Below are 25569 nucleotides of genomic sequence, written 5' to 3'. Positions count from 1 at the left end.
TGGACACAATGAGGTTGTGACGTATTTGATGTCGTAAATGGTTCCGCTGAAGCTTTATTTTATATGCTTAACTTTCTTTGCATGTTTGATATGAGTAAGTCAGCTACATGCGAGTCAGATGTTACTGTTAAAGATTCTGGAAATGAGCCCAAGTGATTTCACAAAGAAACATGTTTGTTATTATGCCAGAAACATCTCTCTCTTGTGATTCCATGAAAGGGTTACATCGTTCAGTGAACGTGCCACAGGATGCAGATCAGACATCACAGCTGACAGTTGAGGGTGTGGTGGTGAGAAAGAGCAACACACACACAAGAAGAGGAATTGGCTTGCAGGTCAAACTATTACAGCAGAGCAGGGATTTTCCTATAGCTCAAGCCCCGCTTTGTTGCTGATTCCTGGTCTGGCCTCCATTGTCAGTATTTCCCAAAGATAACAGAGAATGTGTTGTAATAAGGACGACCATCATGGAATATGAGTCCCTCTAATGCCTGATAATTGCATGTGGGGAATACTTTAATCCTTGCTTCTGTAGCATCAAAGACCCTCTCTTATCAGCATGAGGCTGACACATAAATCTCTGTAGTTGTACACTGCAGTGTAAACCTCATTGATTTTCCACGTATTAGCTTGTGTTGCTTATCGGAATTTCATCTTGCTGTTTATCAGTAAAGGTCAAACATTGCAGTTATATAGGTGCATGTACAGTATGAATCATGAACACAGTTAAACAACTCTAGTTATGACATTAGATTTTAGAAAACATGCACCAGATGGCCCTGTCAGCAGCCAGGGCTTTATGGCAGCCTGGAAAATTACCATCATCAGGCTGATCTGAAGCTGCCACCCGTTTCTGTTTCAGCAGCTCTGTGTGATATCTACGCTAGGTTTTGTTTAGCTGTGTAAACAGCACTGTGCTGTGCTGCTTGCAGATGTTGAGGTTTGCTGTTTGAATGGCAGTGGTGGTAGTAAGCCGACTGGCGTACTAAGGGGTAATTATGGTTTTCTTATTGTTGGTGGAAGGGGCCAGGCATATAGAGGGGCCCTACTGCCTTCACAGTTTCAGGATGGAGCGAATCCAGTTATGAAACCCGAAATGTGGATGTGGCTGGCTACACCAGCTGGAAACAATGGTCTCTCTCACTGAGGCACATACTTTCCACCCTGGTTTTCTTCTCAAGTTTGTTTCCAAATTATGTATCTTTAGGAAAAAACATCAAACAATCGGAAATAAAACATTCCATGTAGCTCATCTGTGTGTGTGCATTATACATATTTTATATATGCTAAAGGTCATAGCACCAACAAAGATACTGTGGAACTGAGCTCGATAAAAAGTGACAATATCCAACAAAATGTATAGAGAACGTGTTACTTTTTTTGGTCAATACTTAATGTTAATTCAGTACTAAAAAAAGAGGACGTACACACTCTCACAACAGCATGTTAAAGGGTCAGAGATTAACAGTACATTCTTTTTTTTGTTTTTGTTTCTAGTCAGGGTTGTATGCGTAGGAGAAGAGAGACTTCCCCTTGAAGCAGTTGTTACATCATATTGCGTTGCCTCTTGCCAACAGATAATCTATATTCTTTTTTTCTTTTTTTTAATGAAGCATCTCACAGCTGGAGAGAAAAATGTTTCCTGAAAATTGGTGATACGTGACCACAGAAAACGGAGATAAAGGGCTATGGTGTTACCTTTGGCTTATAAAGTGGAAAACCTACAACAACCAGAATGCACTGCGCTGCACCCGCCCAATAAACAATCCAGCTGATGGGTGACATACTATGAACTGGGTGGTGCTTGGTTTTGCCTTGGCGTCCGTTTTGAAACAGGAAACACTATGGGGGACAGTAGGTAACAAACATATCGTATTACATCTAAACACTAATAGGTTTCAGGTGAGAAACAGACAATGAACAGGATCGTGATTCATATTTGATCAGGTACAAAAGTACGATCTGTAGTTGATATAACTGCCCTTTGCTGGCAAAGAGTTGCAGGGCTTTTTGCGTGTACATTTGCATACAGTATCAACATTGTGAAGACTGATAAAGAGCTGGTTGTAAGTGCAAAGTGTCCCTTTTAACTGGGTATGTTGAATAAGACCTTTTGTATGACTATACTGACATTATGCTAAGGATGAGTTGGTGGACTGATAAACAGCATTTTTCCTGTATGAGTGTGCAGGTGTTTTCAAACTCAAACAGCATATGAGAAGGAAATGATGTAGACTAATTTAATGAATGCTCTTTCAATATTGGATTTGCCCCACAGCTGATATGTTTAGATCTAAATTCTATGTATCTTTAAATCAATAAACCCCTCTTTGGACTGCTGTTTGTGTCAAGCAGCAAAATTGATGGTTTCACTTGTGGCGGTGCGACATGGCTCCAATTTGTGGAAGTAAATGTGAAACACTTGAGCAGTAATGGCCAGCTTCCGAGCATGTGGTGCTCTTGCTTGTACTTCCTTTATTTATTATAAGCAATGGCATTTGAAGCTTGAATCAGTGCTGAGATAGCATCCTGTTAATATTGTTATGTTTCAGCAGCTCCTTTGGGTGAATGCGGCTAATTCAATACCAGTAGACAGTACTGGGAGGAAAGAGGAGGGGAGATGGGGAAAGGACAGGAGTCCTAATCTAATCTGCCCCGTGCATTGCTGTGCATGCATCAGTCATCTGTTTATGGAAAGACTCTGCTTATGAGCCTGCAGGATTACTTGGGTCGCCTACCCCCCAATCCAAATTCTGACTGGGATAGAAGTTGTCCCATGTACATACAGAAAATAACACTGGGCAATTTAGTTTTGTTAATTAACTGATTATATCATGGCAAATATTAATATTTGTTATATAAAAAGCCAGAGCTGGTCAGTTATACCATTTAAACTTCAGTTCCTTAAGATAAATTATTGAATGACCATCTTTTAAATTAAAGTTCAGCGTTAAACAAAGATAGATAAAAAACAAGAGAACCAGCATGTGGGTGAGTCAGCAGGAACCAGCATACATAGAGAACTGAAACTGAAATTAGCTATATTTAGTAAGTGTCTAATCCAAGTCTGTGTATTTCTATTGTTTTGCATAAAAGTTTGGCTATCAAAGTACACTGCAGAGTGGAGTCTTTTCTAGTATGGACAACCAGAGATTAACCTGTCTCATGAATTGGTTCAACGCGAATTGAACGCTCTTTTGGTACACAGCCATCGGCTATATTTAAAGGAGGGACCAAAAGGCTTATTTCAGTGTTTGTTGACTTGAATGTTTAAATGTTAGCAAGCCAGCTCTACAGCCGATGCCTGTGAGTCTGGTTCCTATGGTCTAACTGACCTTTACTCACACCGTCTCTAACCCTGGATCTGTCGAGCATGGGCTGAGAAATGTGGCTCACTGTTTTCTCTTACGGAGGTCACTCTTTGTCCCTTTTTTGTCTAAGCTTATTGAATGCCAACACAAAGACGGCCATAAAACCAGAGTGAATTGCTTAGGAGAGAGACTTGCCTGTTTGCTCACCCTGAAAAGGCTTTGAATTGGGTTTGGTGAAGGTCTGGACTAGATTTTTTAGATAAGATTAGTTTATTACCTATGAGATAATAACATGGCATAAAGGAAATGGATCGTCCATCCCCCGGCAACATTCAACCTCAGCATTTCCAGATTGAATGAGGAACTTTTCATGCTTCCTTCCTTTAAATTTAAATTTCATGGAAGCCTTCAATCAGGCACAGATTTGAGGAAAATTTGAATTAATTCATGATAAGTAATGACCGTTCGGACAGAAAGTCAGCACTTTAACCTCATAGTTTCGTTTCAAATCAATATCCTAAAGCACAGACCCAAAACAGTACAAATCTTTCACCATCCAAGCAATTGATGACTGCATTTTAACAAGCTGCTTGACAGATCTCTTCCAATTGCTTTGCTTCCTGTTTGGCATCTGGCATTGTCTGGTGCCTTCCAGGAAGGCAAAACATGTCACTCTGCTGCTCCACGGACTGCTTTTGCATGCTTGTGATCGTCCCAGGGTTACCATATATTAATATAGTATAAACAGCAATTATATTCAAATTATTAGTCTCTGGATTTATTAAGGTTAACAGTTCAGTGCAGTACACATTTTTTATTTTTTCATGTCAATTGAGAAATTGTACAAAATGACTTCCAGTAATCAGATGTGGTACAACAGTGCTTGTTGAGTTAGTTAAACAAGATGCCAAAAAATGAAAACATAATTACCACATCTGATAAAACTTGCTCCCCCAGTGTAAAGAGAGCCCACCCAGCGGGGTTTCCATGCTTACCATAATCACGTTGTCGTTTTTCGGAAGCTGTCTACAAAACACACACACACACACACACACACACACACACACACACACACACAGAACTCCCAGTCTCTTTTACACTTCGCCTCCTCTTTTCTTTGACACAAGCACCTGTATGTTCCTGCGCCCCAGCAGCAAGCACGCAGTGACGTTAGTTGGTTCTGTATGGCTGCTGTTCCAGGATTCAGTGACGCAAGATTTACAAGGCTGCTATGTGATTCCCCCAATTGCCAAGCTTTCATAGCAAAAGACCCTGGCAGTCAATTCAGCACAGTTTCAGCTATTCATCAGCGCTTGCTGAGAGACTCGGCTCTATTGAAGCGTACATCCCTGTCTCCCTGTTCTCCCAGCTCAGCGCTGCAGCACAACCACAGGTCTGATGGTGCTGGCTTTTCTGCCATGGTAACTTTAGAGTTGGAGCATAAAAAGCACCATCAGGGCCAGGAGCTTTAACATCTGGTAAATGAGAGTTCTCGCAGTGTCAAATGGCTGTCGAAAGACGAAACTGACACTTTCAAGGCTCAAGTCTCTGAGTCATTTGACCTCAGTCATCGATTTAGAAACATTTTGTTAAACTTTTCACTGCCTTTCGTTTTTGTGGTCAGTGATGGAGGAAAAAATGGAGCAGGGCAAGTCTGAAGCAGGGCAGGTTTGAAGCATGGCGTCGGTCGATGATTTCACTCCAGCTTGTTTCCTGGTCATGTTCAGTCTTGTCACTTACTGTTTGATTTATGTGCTAGAGAGTTTCGAGGAAACAATAAAAATGCAGACATTTGTTCATTGCGACACGAGCAACTGGAAAAACACCTCTGAGAGCAATCGAACTGAAAGAAACAGCCGATGGTTCCTTTTTTACTTCATTTTACTTCCTCATATAGTTTCTTCTAAGTAAGAAGGTAGATTATCAGATAGAAAGGAGGAGCAGCATCCCGTGGTCTGTAGAAAAGTAGTCCACTGTAGGAGACACATACTGTCGGGACTGTCCCTGCTGTGGTTTTAACTGCTCAATGTGCCGAAACTAAACTGTCTGTCTAACTAACTGTAACTCTAACTATCAACAAACATCAAGCTATTTGGTCAAAAATATTGTGATATTTGATTTTTTTAGTGCTAAGTGCTTTTTAGAAGATTTCAAAATATCGAGACGTGTCTTGTGCATCATGATATAGCATAAATATATTGAGGCCATGTTGCCCAGCCCTGGTATGTGGATTAAATTGATTCCCCCAGTGTGACATCCAGTAAACATCTACTCAGGGTTCCCTTCTTCCAGGTCAGCTGGTTCTTATTGATGCAAGAAGAGGACACAATCCCCCCACCAGCCGTACATGTTTTGTTTTACCTCCCTGCTACCCCTCTTGCTTTTACTGCCCTCAGAGTACTGCTGGTGTATTATGTGAGGTTGGGGAGAGCCGGCTGGATGCTGTTCTGTCCAGCAGCAGCAGTGAAAGGGAAAGTTAAAAGTGGTTGTAAACTGCTAACTGGTCAGTCATGACACTGCTCACAGTGGCAAAGCATTTTGTCACGACGAGATGTAAGCATTGCGGCTGACTGTTCACTTAGACACAATGCAACAGGTGTTTGTTTGTATGTCTTGTTCTTTTTCTCTTCTATTTCCTTTTTTTATGACATGTAGCATCTGTTGCTGTTGCTATGTGAGGGTCAAACATGAAGCCGTGTCTTACACAAACTGCATACAGCGATATTAGGAACAGGAGGAAATGAGGTTTCTATTGACAGCGGTGCGAAGTTCATCCTCTGTTCCAAATGAATACATGCAGCCCTTGAAAGTCAGAACAACACAGTTACATGTAAATTATCTCTTCTAGTCTTTAAGCCATATAATTTACAATATCAGCATTTTAATAAGAATTGTAGTAGGATTTATTTATCAGCATAATGCACCTCAGCTGCACTGCTCCTGCCTCTCCTGTCAGACTGTGGTGTCAGTGGACTGTATGCTGTAATTGTTGGTTTTGCTTGCAGTTCGGCCAAAGGGTCTCTAATTGTTTGAAGAGACGTTCATGGTGTGTTTTGACAGAGCTTTCCTAGCATCTTCTCTCAGACTCTGTAATGTAAATATGGCATGGTCCCTCACCCAGCAAGCAGACGTTTTATTGGTCTAAGACAGAGAGAATAAAATACTCATATTGCCTGTTTGGTTTTATGTTTACAGTAGGGGTTTGCACAAGATTGGACTTGCGCAGAATTTTTCCAGCTCATTTTGGCGAGCCAATATACACACATATTTTTCTACGTAATTGCAGAGAACATCAGTTCTCTCTTGTAGTGAAATTAAAATCTTATAATGCCTACTTGTATCCTGATGGCCCACTGGCAGTGGACCTATCTTGTTTGTTAATTCAGTTGGAGATAATAAAGTGGTCTGTGGCTGTATAGAGGTTCATTCTATGACATTGTGTTGTTTAATAAATGACTCCAAATCAACTGCTCTCATTAGTGCGGCCCATCATTAAGGCTGCTTTCTACGAAAGTTCTGGCCAAACTGAGCCAGGGGTACAACAAGATTGGGCTTTCTGGATTGTGGAAATTGTGGAAATTGTGGAGGTATGATTAAGCATGTGCTCATTGAGAGATCCGGATATTTATGTTCCCAGTGAGTCACATGAGGATCCCAATAACATTCAGCCTTTTTTGGGAGCCAGGTTCCTCTAAAATTAGTTCAGCCAAATGTCTTGTTGCATATGCATGTAAAAATATTGTAATATTATGGTAAAATGCTACTCACCAAAGTCTGCCACCAAACCTTGTTAAAATGTTTGTCTTTTTTTGTATTTTTTTTATGTGCCCCTGAAGGAGTGGAGCAGCAGACATCACACTCACCACTTCGTTACATCCTGAAACCTGGCGGGATCGCTGATGACCTTTGTTGCTGCCCTCATCAGCTCCTGTTTTCCTCCTGCTCTTCCTCTGTATCCCTCTCCTCCCCTTTCTTAAAATCCCCTCCCTTCCCCTCCCCCTCTGTGTCTCCCAGCCCCAGGCTTATTACTCAAACCCACTGAAGGGAGCAACACAGTAGCTGGCAAAGGATGAAGCGGGTCTGCCTGCCAACACCAGACAGAGGATAGAAGACACAAAAGGACTAGCGAAGAGGAGAGAATCAAGCGAAAGAGAGAGAGAGAGAGAGGACGACTAGTGGAGAGAGCTACGACAGAGCTGTGAGAAAAGCAACAACATTCAAGATGCCACGCCGAAGGAAAAACACAAGTTTCACTTGAGCATCATGAGTTAGCAATAAGATCCTAACAGATCTAGAACTGTGGACTTCTTCAGAAAACTTCTGGCCCACTCAAACACACAAAAGTTGTGGAGACACACACTCCTGCTCTCTGGGGCTCCTTGTTAACACCTGATATGCCTCTTTGAGAAGTGTGAGCCATGCCAGCCAAGGGGAAGTACCTGTTGAACGACCAGGAGCTGAAAAATGAGGCACTGTACCGCAAATTCTCTTGCGTCAGCCAGTATCAGCCACTTGTGCTCCTGCTGGGCCTCTCCATGCTTGCCTGTGGAATCCTTCTCATCCTCTTCTTTGCCCTACAACTGGTGAGTCTTCTGTGTTCTCTGTGTTTTCCTCACTGTACAAAAAATTTATGAAACTGTAACTCAAAACCTGCACATTAGACTGTTAATGTGTGTAACATTACCCCACTAGTCAGCAGCCATTGAGGCAGTGAAACGATTTGCCATCGATCAGTAGTTCTCAAGCACATTCATTATTTTCTGCAGACTTTAAACATCAAATAATCTTTTTTATACAACTTGTTTTAACAGATGGTGTATTATTGGACTTTAGATCAACCCTTCTTTAAGCTGGTAAACAACATTAACAAATCAGGAGGGAGTGACACTTTTGTGTGTAGATTAGAGCTGCAACGAGTACTATTTGTTCATCGGAATAAAATTTGTTGCCAGCTATTTTGATTTGATTTAAATGCTTACATCATTTCTAAAGCAAAAGTGTCAGACTGTTGGTTGGACAAAATAGTTAATTTGAAGGCGTCGGGAAATTGTATTGAGCATTTTACACAATTAATCAATTGTGAAAATAATTAGCAGATTAATCTATACTAAAAAATAATAGTAATACTTAGTTGCAGCCCTAGTGTAGATGTTCACAGAATTGTCACAGATGTGTTTACAGGGCATCACACAACAAGGGGCTGGTTGACAAGGCAAGGTGTTGTTTGTGCTGTTTTTAGCACATGGTCACTTAAATATAGCAGTATTACCTGGTTACAGCAAATTCACAATTCAAGTAAATTCACACGTGAGGCACCTGTGTTGCCTCTGATGTCACAGCAATGCTTCATGTTGTGGAGTTATATACATGTTGACTCTAATGAACACTTCAATGGCTCGTAAGTTATGAAACTAGAAAATCAACACTGAAACTGTGTAGTGTAAGGTGTTGTGAAGAAAACGTTCTCCTGAAGCTTATAACATTGACAGTCCGTGTGTTACACTTCCACATCAGTCCTGATAAATTATAACGCAGACCATATTCGACAGCTGATTGGTGCAATTATGTCAGATAAGCAAATTAAAGAGACTGTTATGGTCAGCTCTCCTATATAATTATCAGCTAAGATGCTCCAGATAAGAAAACGACATTTTTCAGAAGCCTGTCTCAAGTATTATTTTCAGCCATCGTTTATGTTATTGATGGTTTGTTCATTATAGCCTGACTGACACCCGATTCTTGAGGGAAATACCAGTATTGATATTCGGTAATGTAAAAAAGATTTTTCATGATGGTACAGATTTTTTCTGTGCTTCCACAGTAACCATAGCTGTGGCTGAGGGCATTGTGTTTTCAGGTTATCCGTCCATCCGTCTCATTCTTGTGAATGCAATATGTCAGGAACGCCTTGAGGGAATTTCTTCCACTTTAGCACAAAGGTCCACTGACCAAAGTCGAGGTCACTGTGTCTACACAAAACCCTTTTGGACAATTGCTCAAGAATTTATAATCCTAATTACGACAACATTTCACACAATGTCTAATAGAATAAAATGAATTATGAAGGATCGACAGGGTTAACTTAAACTTTGAAACTAATCTTAGCTGCACACCTTGAAACTGTGCTGATTGTAGTGATCTTCTGTGCAGTTGGTTTGAAGGTGTGTCTGAAACATCCACGTTTAACAATTTGTGGTTTCTTTGTTTTCTGTCAGAATCAGCTTTATTAGCCAAACATGTTAACACATACAAGGAATTTGAATGTTTTTTTTGCTCATTCCAATGAACCTACAAAAATAGACATACACAAGTCGGTCGCAAGCTCATTGGTTTCGCTGATACTGAGCGCTAGGTGATTGTCGTTTTACCGTGTGACATAGCGCTCCATCAGTCCACTTCACTCCTCTGTAAAAAATAGTCCCTAAGTGACGACAGCATGTTTGTCACTGGAAATTATTCACTGGAATCATATATATAACTACAGATTTGCCCAAAAAAATAAGCATGTCACCTTTTTACTAAATTCTGTCAGTCTTCCCTGCATAATGTGTATTATATGAATGTGGACAGACATGGATGTAAACTGCAACTTTACTTGTGCGCTGAGGCATACAAATGCAAGCCAGTAATTCCAGTTTATTAATCATCCAAAACAAAACATAAAACTCACCCAATGCCCTTTTCTTAAGTCATTGTTCCGACTCTCTAGTTGCAACCTCTGCCACTCTCTGTCCTGGTATTGTTAGCGATATGTTAGAGCTAGCCATGACTTGCCCATTGACTCGCCTCATCTGTGGAGACGTGATGTGTAGCCTGTGAACCTCTAAGTCTTATGAGGAGTGGTGTTTGTTACAGGATGCTAAAATGTTTAGTCATTAGCATAATAATAAATTCAATTCGATTAGTTTGGCATAAGATTTAGCATTGAGGTCATAGTTTGTAATAATGTTGTAGTAGACTGCATTATATTGAGAGGTGTTTCTAATAGATAGATAGATAGAAATGCCTCTCAGTATGATGTAGTAGAGAATAACACCACCTTTGACCAGTCACCAAAAAACTCCACAGTATGATCTTTGTATGGCATGGCTGTTGTATTGGATTGGAGTAAGTCTTTTTTAGTTACTTAGAGTTAACTTGGGGGTTCTGTATGTGTGAACACAAATGTCTACATTATTTGCCCCAGACCTTACCCTACCAGCTACCTAGTCCTTAGTCCGGGAGAGCCACATGTTTGAATAGAGCAGAGAATTGTCTGGAATGAATCATGCCGATGATGTGTAATATACCGTGTCAGTGCTGGTTTAATCAGCTGTAACACATACTCAAACGTTCACCGGGACATGCGAAAATGGCATTTAAACTGCTCATCATTACTTAGTCAGCCCTGTGATGAACTGCTGACTTATCCAGGGTGTACCCCGACGTCGCCTAATGTCAGCTGGGATCGGCTCCAGCCCCCCCTAGACCCTGAAAAGGATAAGCGGTTTCAGATAATGGATGGATGGATCATTACTTCCCTGCTCAGTCTCTCGCGGTTCCATATGGCCCGGTCACGCTGCTGCTGGACACAGATCCAAATTGCTGAAGCTTTCTTTCTCTGGTGAGATCTTTGTGCATGGAGTCTAGCTGCTTCATACTCTTCTTTGCTTGCCTGTAATTTACTTTCCACTCTTTCGTTTTTGTCGCAGATACGTGCGAATACATTTAGTATTGATATCGACGCAAAAACAGTCATCATTACGGAGCACTCTGTAGCCTCCTACCCAGGCGCCGCCCCTTGCCGAAACCATGCCGAGTATTTCCAGCACGTGTGAACACGTCTGACATGGACAATGTCCTGTTGTGTGCTGCATGTATGAACAAGCAAATGTGGACAATATCCTGATCTGACTGTCTGGATATTGTCTGGAGTTCATATGTGAAAGGGGTTAAGAAAGTGGTGTGCATCACACAGAAACCACTTGGACTGTGAAATGTAAATAGTACATGAGTATGTTATTGCCATATTGTATTGAAATAAGTATGGAAATCAAGAATTAAGGTGCATCAAGATGCATTGAGAATTACATTAGAGATTCTCTGCTGTCTAGCATTTGGCCGTTTCTCTGATGGTGCAGAGAGGATTCATTGAGTTGGACAGTGTATGGAGACTAATGTGGCACATTAGGACCGCAGCAGTAGCCTAATGTTTAGAGAAGCAGGATGTGGCTGGTTGGTCAGGTTGAATCTCTAGCTTGGCTATGAAAATGTGCCAAATGAAAAACTCCCTCCTCTCCCTCAACAACTACTTGAATAAAGCACTTAACTCCCCTTCACTACCAGTGCAGCTGCCCAGAAGTGTGAATGAGTGAGTGATTGTGTAACTGTTTGAATATGAAGGAGGACATCGCTGAAATGGACACAAAAATAGAAAATGCAATACTTTCCCTTGAAAAGAAAAGAGGACAGGCTAGAAATGCATCTATCAAACACCATCAGGCGCATGTTTAATAAAGCTAATGATGCTTCTCTGTCAGGAAATTGTCTTGCCTTTCTCTGCAGAGAGGTCAGAGGCCACTGTGGGCTATATAACAGTAGCCCTGGAGCTAGTAGTGCTTCAGTTTTGAATTTTAAAAATTCTTCAACAGAATGGATATGCCTGCTGACATGAAGACTTGAGCACAAGTCTATTCACTGAGTTACGGTCTCCCTGCTAAATAAACTACCCTGCTGCACGAATGACACAAATCATCTCTATAAGCTTTGTTTGAAAACTGAATAGAAGAAAATGACTGAAAGGACTGGGGGAGAAAATGGTGGTTAAAACAATGTAGCTGTCAGAGTGTAGAGAGTGTAATCACACTTCCGACTGTGACAGGAAAAGGCAGGTATTCATTGACTTCGGCTGATCGTCTACATGCTGTTGATTTTGGCATGATGGTAGGTAGCAGAGCAGTCAGTCAGTCTGGCATTTCATATAGTGAACTGACAGCCCCTGTCACCGGAGATTATATTACTTTCCCCTGTTGGAAAAACCATCTTAACCTTCCTTCTATTGTGTTGCGGCTGACTCTCTGACACACTCCCTTTCTCTTGTGTTTGTGCTGGTACATAAAGGTCTTTTGCTCTCACACAGTCCTTTTGAAACGGCACCATCCCCCCTGTGTGTGTACATGTGCGCACTGACATACTGCACCTTTTCTGTTCATTTAAGTTACTACTAGATTGTAAATTATGACATTAAATATGCAGAATTCACTTACTCGCTCACCCCCTCATCCATCGTTGGACATACCATCACTCACTCCTTCTGTTCCTCTTTCTACTGAGCTGTCTAACCACACACACAGTTGCCAGGGGTACGGAAGAGTTAAGAGAAAATGCTGGGATGGAGCTTGTATAATGCTGTTGTTAAATGCAAAGGAGGAGCAGGGTGCCTGTTAGAGGGTAGCTACCGGTGTCAGAAAGTCACTGTCAACTTATATAACTCCTCTGCAATCGACAGCGGATGAAGAGCAACACTGAGAGGGAAACTGGCTGTGCCTGTATTCAAAGTGCCACTTGTGGCACGAGTGTCGGGCCCTGATTGGATGGAGAGGTGATATTAAACAGCCTGTCGTTTAGGTTCTTTAAATTATATCTAAATACACTGGGTCTTTATGTTTCTAAGAGCTGTGAGAGGATATTTGTGGAGTTGATTTGTCATTTCACACGTTATTCATTTTCCAGCCCCTGCAGCTTTGACCGCTGTCTCTGTTGTCAATAATTGCTTATAATCACGATGATCCGTTAGATGAGGCATTCTTTACTTTTGAGCTTAATGTTAGATATCATAAACTACAGCTTATTTTTCATATGTAAACAGTGTTTAAAGCAATCAGAAATTTGCCCTGGTGACGTTACTCCAGGATTAACACATTTTGGTGTAAAGGAAAAATAAACATACAGTACACAACACAACACATACAATCCAAAAGAGTACATCTGGTTTCATGTGATTGTTGTTGAGTCCTCTGTGTCTTGATTGTAGCTCCATCTATATAGAATAATTGTTCTTTTTCCACCTACAAAAAAGGTTTTGTCAAGTCTCACAGCAACATAGGGAGTAGAAAGTGCTTCAGTTGAGATCTGGCCTTTTCCATTGCTGCCATGGTAACCAGAAAGCTCAACATACAATGCAGAGATGTCCTTCTCTGAGCAGAGATCTATTAACATTGACTTTGTGCATCTGTCTCACTCTTGAGCGCTCTTTTAACCCTGTGTTTTCTCTCGTGCTCTCCCCCCGACTTCAACTCTCTCCCACTTAAACAAAGACAATCACACATGTGCACACAGAGACAACCACAGTTGTTGCTTGCATTTACATGTACACACACACAGATATTCACACAAACATAGATGAAAATACATGAAAATATGACTCCTCGCGCGCTCTTGTGCACAAATGCACAATCTTTGTCCCTCGTGCTTACTTCTTACTGTACTGTAACTCAATCAGGAAGATGGTGGCCTGGTGCAAACAGGACATGATGCAGAGACAGATGTGAAGAAAAGCCTCAATGCTCTGGCTGGATATGAGTGGCTTTCAGGAGCATCTTATATTCCTCTAAGACCACAGGTTTTCTTTCAGAGAGCAGATTAATTCAACATAAACATGAGCATTAAACCACTGATTAAAAAGGATAAGTAAGTGTGCAAGTATTTTGATTAATATAACAGTATATATACAGAGTGCTGAAAAATAACGTACCTACCATACTTACCATACACCCAGGGATAGCTAACAAAGAGCAACAGTTGTCTGTTACTCCGGCAATATGCTGCTGCGTGTTTTCTTTTGTATGTTTTTGGAGTCACCTTCAAATTCTGGCCACATTACCAGAGAAATTACACCTTTAAATCCTGTGGTCTTATTTAAGGGTGTAGCTCGTTGTGTTGTAAAGCAAATACCCTGTTTTCAGTCCATGATGGTGACGGTCTACTCATGACTATTTTTGACACTTCCCCACTTGATGATGCATTACATAGTTTTTGCTACTGATGTTCCTGCTCACAAGGCAACAACTGCATGGTGCTTAAGTTGCTTGAAGCTTTTAATAAAGTTGACTCATACTAGTAACCGTGAGATGACTTATGCATAATTTATAGTACTTTATGAAATCCCCTTGCATGCACTGCAAATGTTTGTACCGTTTCCAACAAATAATGACGTGTTACTGTAATAAAATGTGTTTATTTTCATCTTTCTCCCTCCTGCTGGAGCAGAGTGCACGGCAACACTGTGCCTTTGTGAGCGTGGTGAGCGGCAGCCTGTGTGTGTTTCTGGCCGTGTTTGTGCTGGTGTGTACAGAGATGCTCTCACAGAGATGGAGGCGTCTGCTGGGCCTGATTGTATGGGCCACACACCTCACTATGGGCTACACCTTTATCTTCAGCGGCCCCATCATCCTGCCTTGGGACCAGGTAACCTCAGCCACCAGCATGGTTTTTTTCCCAAGTGACATTTATAGTATGATCCTTCAGGTCCAAGCTGTAATTCTTAAATGTTTCCAATCACTAATTTTTAGAAGACAGATCATTTAAAAAAAACTTGCATTGGTTAATCAAATGAAGGTCTAAAGTGTGTTATACAGTGGGTATTCCTTGTAACTGACCACCTCTTTCTCTCAAGTATTCTCCAAGATGTTTGAGATGTATGACCGTACTTTTAAGGCACCAGATTAATCAAAATGAGTGAAAAATACCTTTATGTTTCCAGGTGCCTTTCTTCCTCTTCATCATCTTCACCGTTTACACCATGCTGCCATTCCAGTTGTGGTACGCTGTGGTGCTGAGCGTCATCTCCTCACTGTCCCACATCATGGTCCTCACACTGCACCTCACCTTATATAGCCATCGTACCCCTCTTGACCTTGCCAACCAGGTAAAAACCAGTTGGATAAAGACCACGTTATGTTTTAGAAGTGCTAATGTGTCAGTCTGCTGCTGTGTGTTGAAGACTTCAAGCCAAAATGGGTTATTTAAAGCCAATTCTATCTCCTTAATGAAGCTGTAGCTCTTTTTTTGTGTGTGTAAATATATTTGATCATTCAATCCTCAGTTTAACTAGAGTTTGATCAGAATTTAGTCAATGATCAGCCGCTATAACTTTACTATAAAACCAAGACTTACTGTGTGTCCCTCATGATATTGACTGTATTTGAATGTATCACCAGGAATAAAATGTGGTCAGTTAATGTTAAATATAGCACGGAACAAAAATTAAACCTTAACTACTGAATGATTTGTATTTCATTGGAAGACTTTGAACATGGTTCTGTGAGGTGTTTTTGTTGGTGAAGATGGATAAAAACAGACAAATGTGTATTAAAAAAATAATGCTAAAATGAGGACAGTTTTTATATTTAGTGTTTCAGGGTCAGCTACAGAAAGAATAAACAAAATATAAAAGAAAAGCAATTTACAGAGTATATGGGTTAATTCTCAAGTCCCAATCCAGCAGGGACAGATACAGTACATGCATGTGTATGTGTGTGTCTGTTTCCATTTGAACTCTAACATCTGCTACTGTGTCTATTCCTGTAGCTGCTGTCCAATGCAGTGGTGTTTCTTTGTGGCAGTGTGGTGGGAGCCTTTCATAAGGTCCTGATGGAGAAAACCCTCAGGCAGACCTTTCAAGACACCTTGAGGTGCCTGAGCATGCGGATGAAGCTGGAGATAGAAAAGAGACAACAGGTTAGTGTAACACACCGGCTACCAAAGACTAGTTTATAACAAAGAACAGCTACACTCTGTTTGAAGTGAGTGTTGGCTCACTGCATTAATCCAAAAACATATGCATGTTTGATTATTTTATACGTTTATGTAAAAAACCCACCTACCACCGTAACAGTCCACATTGTTCACATTGAGAAAGTTATGGTAACAATGATCAATACATGTATTAAGAAACAGAATTACACTTTATAAGATAAAAGAGAAATAGATCACAATAAGGCAAAATGTTAATAGTGAAAAATAAGCACAGTCTGTATGTCTGTCTTCAGGATTTAATGGATGCGTCCCATTGCTTAGTTGGTTGAATTAGGCCCACGCTACATCCATACACACTCTCATCAAGTAATGATCCATTATTTATTAAAAATAGTATTTTTCCTGTATATTCTAAGCCAGTCTCAATGAGCATTTTAATTACTTTGCCTGTAAAGCATCTTATAGTAGCATTACTAAATGGGGACAAACATTGCAGACATTACAGATGAGAATAGCTGGTCAGTCATTGTTATAGCCAAACTCCTGTACTATTATTTAATCTTTAAACTTTGCCTTTGGCTGCCCCCATGTTGACTCTCTCTCATGGATGTTTTCATAGCAACTAACAAATCCTTCTGAAATTAGATTTTCCTGTGATGGCTTTTAAATTAGATGCATCTGTGCTGACTTGGTTTGACTTCAGAGGCATTTTTTAACACATTTTTTCCTTTTGTCATTTGTTATGACTGTTGCTTGGTAGGAGGACATAAAACTTGCTGACAGGGAAGCGGTTGCGTTGCCAAGCAGGACAGAAAGGAATGATATAATCGTTAACATTTAAACCTCCTGTTGTATTTGAATTGGGGCTGAGAAAAGGGAGCCTTGTGCACAGAAGTTAGCCAAAGAGCACAGGGACATAATAGCGTGGTGGGGCGAGCTCCAAAATGGTTTCAAGTGGGGAACCAATGAGAAACTCACATTGTGTTCCCACATTAATTTTGGCAGCCCAGCCCAGTGTGTTGATGTTTCTTGGCAGGGTGCGAAAGACGTCAAAAGTGTCTTTTTAAACGGCGTGACATAAGCACTCCCCTTTTGAAACCAATACTAATGAAATTCTCTGGAGCTCTGCTGACACTTCCACACCTACTGCTTTCCCATAAATCAAAGGAAATGTGTGTTATTTAGTGAGAACAAATGCATACAGTGAAAGATGTTATAAACAAAAGTAATTTATTTAAATGTAAAAGACTAAAGGATTACATTTACAACAGCACTATACCATGTAAGACATCCTACTGCTGTTCACCTTTATCTATTTACAGGCCACGTTCTGATCTGTGAGTTTTCATGTTTCAGACTCTGAGGAAATTAAGAGTCATTTGAACCCTGTTCCCTCTCCTCTGTGTTGTCATAACCATATTTAAAAAAAGATTGAATTTGGATTATTTTGGTTTGTCTGAATCAAAATGTCAATTTCAGTTTATATGTTTATTTTAGTTTTTTGAAAAATGTATTAAAAAGTGAAATGCTGGAATGTTTTTGCATGACCTTTCATTGCCTTTCAAATTAATTAAAGGTGCATTTTCTTTATTTGGAGTCCTTGTACCGCCTGGAGAATGTCCAGAAACACTCCAGGGAAATAAAAGGCTCATGACGGTGCACACAAAGGCCACATGGAAAATTCTGACATGTTAAAGGAAAATCTGATTAAAAATAATCTGAACTTTTGCTGTTATCCAAGGCACCGTGTCAGACCACAAATGTCAGAGGCGACGTAACACGTCTTGCATAACAAAGTGGACAAAGCTACAGAGGTAGCATCGTACCAAAGGTGTGGTGATGTTTTTCGGCACTCTTGACTTGCAAAAGGAAATAGACAGGTCCATGAACAGAGCAAAATACAGGAGAGTTATTTGTAGTTTATTAGATTGTGGAAACAATCTGTGTTCCATCAGGACAATGACCCTAAGTGTCCAGCCAAATGAGCACTGGAATGGCTTCAAAACAAGAATGCGAATGTCCTCAAGTGGCCCGGCTGAAGCCCAGAACTAAATCCCTTTGAAATTGAACTTAACTGTTCACACGCACTCCAACACACCTCATCCCACCTGACCCATCTTATGGCATTATAAAAGAAAGAGTAGGAAAAATAAATAAATTGAATCCCAACTTTACTAGGTGAATTACAGATTGACTCACAGGGTTGTTGAATTCCTGTTGAAATTTGTACTCTTAATACTCTCATGAAATAATCTCCATTTACATCTACTTGTACTTTCTAAAGCACTCTGCGACGACCTCATTAAAGAGCATTTCGTAGATGAATTTAACAAGCCTCGACTCAGCCGCCTGGTTCAGATGATCTAACCTCTGATGGGAGGGATTAATCATTTCCCGTCTTAATCAAACCCCTTGAACTTTGAACACTCTTCAAGCCTCCGGCGATTGCTACTCGCTGAGTCAAGAATAATCTTGCACTCTGTCATGTTTATCATCATTTGGCTATGATGGCAGAATGGTGATATGGCATATTACAGTGTAGTGTTGGAATTAATTTACCACTGCACTTTAAACCTGTGCGTGGGTGGTGAAACAGTCCTGAAGCACTAAAATGGCCATAACGGGTACAGATTGGTGCTAGTACCGTGGGTCGAACTACAGTAGTGGCTAGAGGAAGAGATGGGCACAGGTAAAATAAACTCAAATTCCTTCACTATTAATTAGATAAAATGAAACACTTGGGATGCTTGGGACAAAAGTTCACAGCTGTATATTAAAGAGTAAAAGAGTGAGACGATGATAAGGTGAATGTAGGAGTCTGAGCTTATATATAATGTGCTTGCATGCATGTGTGGCTGTTCTGGGTTTTACTACTCCTCGCTGTGCACATTGTGTGTGACAGCCAAATAAACCTAATTTCCTGGCTCACCTTAATTGCAGTTATGTAACTGTGTGTGTGCATGTGTGTGTGTGATTTCGTAGGAGAACCTGCTGCAGTCGGTGCTGCCTGTCTACATCTCCATGAAGATGAAGCTCGCAATCATGGAGCGCTTACAAGACTGTAAAGACAAAGAAGAGCAGCAGCGACTCGTCAAAGATAACAACTTCCACAGTCTTTATGTCAAGAGGCACGAGAATGTCAGGTACAACCACAAACGACCTTAAAATACACAGCCATAGATTTTCATTAATTAGACTTTGTTATAAAGGCTCACCTCATCATGGAAGCCTGATTATTCTGGCCAAAGTCTGGTTAAAAAGCCTGTATTATTGATCAACCATCAGGACCTGTTGATGGCATTCATGTGTCCTTCTATCACTGGAATTATATATTGACTTTTCTCCATTAGAATTTTATAAAGTAACGTGTCTGTGGCCTGAACCTGTCCTTCTCATAACAGGTGAAAGGAGACAGGTTCTGGGACCAGGATCAAACACTAAATTTGGGAAAATGTAACTGTAATCAGTTCATTTCAGGGTTATGACTTAAAACTAGTGAAACAGACTCATGAAAAACTGTATTTTTAACAGCAACAGAGACTTTATTGTATATCGACTTTACCGCTGTCTCCAGTCTGTCTCTAATCTGGAAGGAGAAAAATCAGTGTAGGTTTGTGAACTATTGTATTTTTTAAGCTTGCTATGCTTCAAAACTAAAACTGTCTCTTTAATCGGACTGATTTTATTTCTCCATCTGTTTCCTTTATCTGCATTCTCAATCTTATAAATCCTCAGTCCACAGCAAAGCTCATATTTCTGCCTTTTCTATGCACAAAACTTCATAAAAAAATGGATGAGGTTAAAAGGCAAAGAATAAAATAAGTCCACACACAATGCAGATTTCCCCGACCGCTTCTCGTAGCGATGGAGATTAGTATACGTGTTTGTTTTCAGAGCAGTGACCCAGTTACAGCTCTTTGTTTTACGAGGGGTTTCATTAATTTAGCAAGTGCTGACAGATATCGGGTCAGCTTAAACCGAACCTTGGCAGATGGCTCACTGGCTCATGTTTTCTGATAAATGTAGGTAAGCTTCAGCGTCTGATGTACCTAAATAAAGGAATTGTATCTTAAGAAGAAAGGTTAGTTGTTTAATCTTTGCCTCAGTATTTTTTATTGCAAATGTTAGGGATTCCACTTTTGATTGGGTTAATTGAAAGGTGTAAGATGGGATGAAATTCAGTTGAAATTGCAGCATAGATGGCAAAAAACTACATACAATGGGTAGGCTGTTAATATCCACTCTGTTGTTTATTAAGGTAATCTCATCTTTCGTAATGTAATGACACCTTAATGTTGGTCTGTGCTAATAAAGAGTTCATTGTGAAGGCATCAGCCATGTTCATTTAGGGCCACAGTGAGAAGGTGTCGAATGATAGGCTGCGCCCCTGACCTATCCCTATAATTACCCCAGTCAGACCAGTTATTAGCTGTGTTGTGTGTCTCATGAAGCACCTGGCCGTTTTCAGTCAGCCGGTGGAACAGTGTCCAGTCAGGTGCAGTATCTGTGTCCCTCTGCTGGTCAGCAGACTTGTTCTCAGGCCAGGCTGCAACTTCTAACCAGCCAGTGATGGTAATCAGGCCTGGTTTAACGTGGTGCATTACAAGTGAAATGAATGTTGCATCTTACATGTAGTGTGTCACACCCACATATCTATGGGTATTTGTGGTGGTGTTTAACATTCATGTAAATGGTTTGAAATGATGTGAACCTCTTGTTTTACATGGATTTCTTTGATAGTTACATCAGATTGCAGAGAAATGTGAGATACAGCGGTGAGTCCCTGTTAACTGGCATCTCAAAGTCAAATTTAATATATCCTGTAATATACGTGCACAGCATTCATCACAATAACAAACATGTCCTGTAGCTCACGCACATGAGCATGGTGTTCCCTGATGCCTACATTGCAATGGTTAGAGTTTCACTTCCCACTATGGACAACTATGCTAGGACAGGGAGGCAGGCACTCTGTGTGGGTTGTGCTTTTGCCAAACTTCTAGCTGTTTTTTCTTGCGGTGTCGGGTCTTTCAGAGGTCAGATGAGATATCGGTGTCCCTCTGCGGTCTGCTGACCAGCAGCGTCAATTATGTCAAGGCTATGATTCAGCATTGAACCAGACAGGCCTTTTAATCAGTCACTGATCACGTCCACTATAGGTTAATGGGAGGTGGGTCAGAGGCTTTTTGCCTGAAATCCTAAATGACAATTCAGGGGCCATAATGCTGATAATGGGTCATAATAATACCGACAGGGCTGCTCAGAGAAAATCAGGCCTAAATTTGGAGGACGCAAATGGTTTAAGCTTTATGGGCCCTGGTATGCTCCACTCTTCTCAACGCTGGTTGCATTCAGGTGCTCAGAAAGCCAGGAATGATCTCTTTGTATTTGTTTTTTGTGAATAGTCCAGACATGTAAATCACAATGATGACATAGTATTTACGCCTGGTATTTAAATGCAATCTGCATCCCGACAAGTTATCAAAATAAAGATAAACACGTTAATGCGCGGTGTAAATCAGGACGTAATCAGAGCTGTGCAGCTGATCTGCTGGGATATAATTTATCTAGTCACAGAGCAGCCTACAGGCGGTACTGCAACATGCCAGGACAAACTGACACAATATTTTCTGTTGCTTGATGTATTTGACAAATTTAGAAAGAAGGGACAAATATTTATTTGTTTCATAAGTCTACCATATCTCAACAACTCACAAACTCCATATTTTTTGAAGGCTTATATTTTCGGGTCTTATTTGCTGCCACTTGATCACATGTAGTTTTTGCTCTGGAGGACAGAGATCAAATCTCAAAGAGGATAATGAGAAGGCATTAAAAATATAAATGCAGATCCTTAATTATCTGCATAACATATCTGGATACAGATCCCATTTTAATACCAAGTGTAACTTGGGTGAGATAGTCAGAGGTTACATGGATATACTACAGTTGCTCATCAGTTAGCTATTGTGTTAAAGTTGAACGCCATAACTGTCAACTGTCAGTTGTACAAATAACAATCATATTGGTTTATTTGGGCTGTATTATTATTTTTGTGTGTGTTAACCTCTCATTGTACAATTTCTTTCTTTCAGTATTCTCTATGCTGACATTGTTGGCTTCACTCGACTGGCCAGTGACTGTTCTCCCAAAGAGCTGGTTATTATGCTCAATGAATTGTTTGGCAAGTTTGACCAAATTGCCAAGGTGAGTCACCATTTAAGAATTTCTTCATGTTGATTACTACAAACACTGATCGCTAAGCTTAAGTATTGTACTGGTGATAATATTAATATTTGAGAAGTTCTATATATATTTCTTCTAAACCTCAAACTGGATGGAAAATCTTGGCCTGGCAGTTGTACAAGGAAACACTCTCCTCTTATCAAACTATGACCACGGCACTTAACCTCAGTAAAACAAGACCGCAGTTGTACTGAGTGGCTCCCATGTGAAGGCATGTGTACACTCATATATCCCTTCTATCTTATTTTTGGTTTATCCTCTCTTCCTTCTCATTCTTTGTAGGAAAACGAATGCATGAGAATCAAGATCCTTGGAGATTGCTACTACTGTGTGTCAGGGTTGCCGGTGTCTCTACCTAAACATGCCAAGAACTGCGTTAAAATGGGCCTGGACATGTGTGAAGCCATCAAGTGAGTTTGCGTCAACCTTCGCCCTCAACGCTGCTGAAACTTAGTGTCTCTCGATGTAACTCATAAAAGAGATGTCATCAGCATGCTGGGTTTTTGATGAATTATGTAAATGTGTTATGAGCTATTTGTGGAAACTCAGTGAATTGTGTTCTGTATTTGTCATGGGTGGACTACATGGTGAGTCATTCTCAATCATGTCTTAAATTTAAGGGAGTAAAGTTTGTGTTGCTTCAATTGTACATTAATGGTGAGTAGTGCACATGTTGAAAGTGATGTGTCATTTTGAAGAATGTAGTAAGAGAGTCTGAGTGGGAGTGTTGGCTCTGCTCTAGCAGATGAAGTTTTCTAACCAGGTGTTGGAACAGGACATGGATTTGCTGCCAAGGACAGAAGCCACTTTCCTGTACTATACTGCCAGAATCGAAAGGAGCCTTATCTCAGTAAATCAAGAGGATATTTCTTTTGTTGAAATTGGTCAAAGACACATATGGAAAGGACATTAGACTGTTTATGCGCCTGTGTTCCTTATAAACAAAAACAGCCTTCGTCAACAATGAGCTTTAGTATTGCTGTGAAACTCCTCCAGGCAGGTACGTGAGGCCACAGGGGTGGATATCAACATGAGAGTGGGTGTGCACTCGGGCAACGTGCTCTGCGGCGTGATCGGCCTTCGCAAGTGGCAGTTTGACGTGTGGTCGCATGATGTCACGCTGGCCAATCACATGGAGTCAGGAGGCCTTCCAGGGTGAGTGGTACTAGCTCTGTATCTCTTGTATGCACTGTGATGTAAGTAAAATTTACCAGCATTATGTTATAATGTTTGTCCAGTCGTAAATTAACAAATTGAGTAACTGAATAAATTCCCATTACCATCCACAAATGTCTTGGACACCTTAAAAACGCCTTTCCCTTACTGTTAGACGAGTCCACATCACAGAGTCGACGCTGAAGCACCTGAACAAGGCTTACGAAGTGGAAGACGGCGAAGGCCACCTCAGGGACCTCTACCTAAAAGAGCTCAATGTCCAAACCTACCTTGTCATTGATCCTCGGGTGAGTTCTCAGAAACAATTTGAAAACACTTGCTCTTTAATGTTATTGTTGGTAAGATGATGAACAGTATTAAGAGAAATCTGAACATTTTAATCATGTAAATCACTTTAAAACCTGCGAAGAAGTACAGAAAATATAGGGTGTTTTCGCGTTGTATCAAGAGCTTTGGCTAAATGCCCATAGTGTCCTGTAAATGTAATATTGATTGTGTGTGTGTGTGTATATGTGTGTCGTCAGTCTAAGGACCCATCATTGAACAGCCGTAGCGCACCTAAACCTCGGGTGAATGATGGTCTGAAGATGCGAGCGTCCGTGCGTATGACCCGTTACCTGGAATCTTGGGGGGCCGTCAAACCTTTTGCCCATCTTCAGAACCGAGAAGGCTTCACTACGGACACCATTGTCAATGGCAAGCCACGCTGCAAGGTAAGCATCTTTGTTGTTGTTGTTAGTTGTTACGAAGGCAGCAGCTACTCTTCTGCTGGAGCCCACGCTTAAGAACAGTGTACTGATACAAGACAAATCATTAGAAGTAAATTATGGAGGGACTCTTTTTACTGTGCTGGAAATGTTTTTGCTGCAGGATGTTAAAAGCTTCAGGCAAGTATGAGGACATTAAATGTGTTTTTAATTGACGTTATGATTTTCTAGTTTTGTTCAGATGAATAAGCATAGTGTTTATTAGGTATCTCGAAGACAAGAAGGGTCCACCCAAAATGATTGTGAGGGGGTTCAAGTTTGCCTCAAACAAAGATACATTTTGTTCCTGTCTTTTCCAGGACATCCCTCTACGATCAGCCCCCAGCTCCAAGATCCCTGAGAGGTGAGAACAACAATATCTGCAAAATTAATTCATATGTTGAATCCCTATTTGGTCACTATTATTATTTCAAGTTCAACTATGACGGAGTGAGCTCACACACGTTCGTCCGGGAAGTCAGTAGCATCCGGCCACAGGGAAGACTTTAACCACCAACTTTCCCTGCTGGGACTTTGTTGTCTATTCATATAATCTGAACTGGTTGTCACATTTCATGAATAATATTCCATTAATTAAAAAATAATAATATATTTTTTTTATGTGTATATACTGTATTTATGTTTTTTTTCTGGAAGGCAGTGTATTATTGTGAACGTTCAGCTACAGGCACAGAGATTATGGGATCATGGGAGCTTACATATAGCGATTGAATGATGTCTCTAGTGGGTAAGCATTGTGGAGGTAATCAAGGTCATGTTAGACAACTTGTTACGCGTAAAGATTTCCCTCTTGACTCACATTGCTGGACTCTTTTCTCCCTGTTGATGCACGATCAACATTTTAAATGTTTAATCTAGTTGAGGGTCTTATCTACAGTGATTTGCAGTGAGCAGGCAGGATGTTGTTGCGCCTTCCTCTCTTACAGATGATGTGGAGGTGTATGCAATAAACTGTCTCTCAGCCGCCGTGTGTACGTGCCAGGTAGCACGAGAAGGGAAATAAGAAAATTGCTGTTTAAGTCTTAGTGGTGGTTAGTTGGCTCACATTTATATCTATGAGATTTAAAGCACCAAGGCATGATTCAATGCATAAATCAACATTATGTTTCGACACCTGACTAAGTGAAACATTCGCTAACAAAATGTCGTCACCGACAGTCTGCTCAGTACAACTGTGCTGCACTGGCAGTCATTTCTTGCAGAGCGGTGGGATGCTGAGCTCTATGACGCGCCCTTCCATTAGCCTCAAATAATGCACAGACAAATTGATTATGGTTGTAGCTCATAATGGTTAATTCTCTTTTCCTGTCTGGCACAGGCAGTAAGCGTAAGGA

The 25569-nt window shown here is 40.7% G+C and overlaps 1 protein-coding gene across 2 annotated transcripts in view; it reads left to right on the top strand.

The window, feature by feature from the left end:
* Positions 1-25569, top strand: part of adcy7 (adenylate cyclase 7) — a 53023-nt gene that overhangs the window by 16553 nt on the left and 10901 nt on the right. For both annotated transcript variants that reach the window (XM_084360625.1, XM_084360626.1), the window contains exons 2-12: positions 7148-7894; positions 14559-14756; positions 15052-15216; positions 15879-16028; positions 19029-19189; positions 22142-22253; positions 22575-22702; positions 23289-23447; positions 23623-23755; positions 23993-24181; positions 24535-24578. In XM_084360625.1, coding sequence (XP_084216751.1) covers positions 7730-7894; positions 14559-14756; positions 15052-15216; positions 15879-16028; positions 19029-19189; positions 22142-22253; positions 22575-22702; positions 23289-23447; positions 23623-23755; positions 23993-24181; positions 24535-24578 — 1604 coding nt within the window. In that variant the 5' untranslated portion in view covers positions 7148-7729. The remainder of the gene's footprint in view (positions 1-7147; positions 7895-14558; positions 14757-15051; positions 15217-15878; positions 16029-19028; positions 19190-22141; positions 22254-22574; positions 22703-23288; positions 23448-23622; positions 23756-23992; positions 24182-24534; positions 24579-25569) is intronic.

Source organism: Pagrus pagrus (genome assembly GCF_965226575.1).
Source record: "Pagrus pagrus genome assembly, chromosome: 1".
NCBI lineage: Eukaryota > Metazoa > Chordata > Actinopteri > Spariformes > Sparidae > Pagrus > Pagrus pagrus.
Note: the sequence above shows the minus strand (reverse complement) of the source record. Positions and strands in the feature narration are given on the sequence as shown.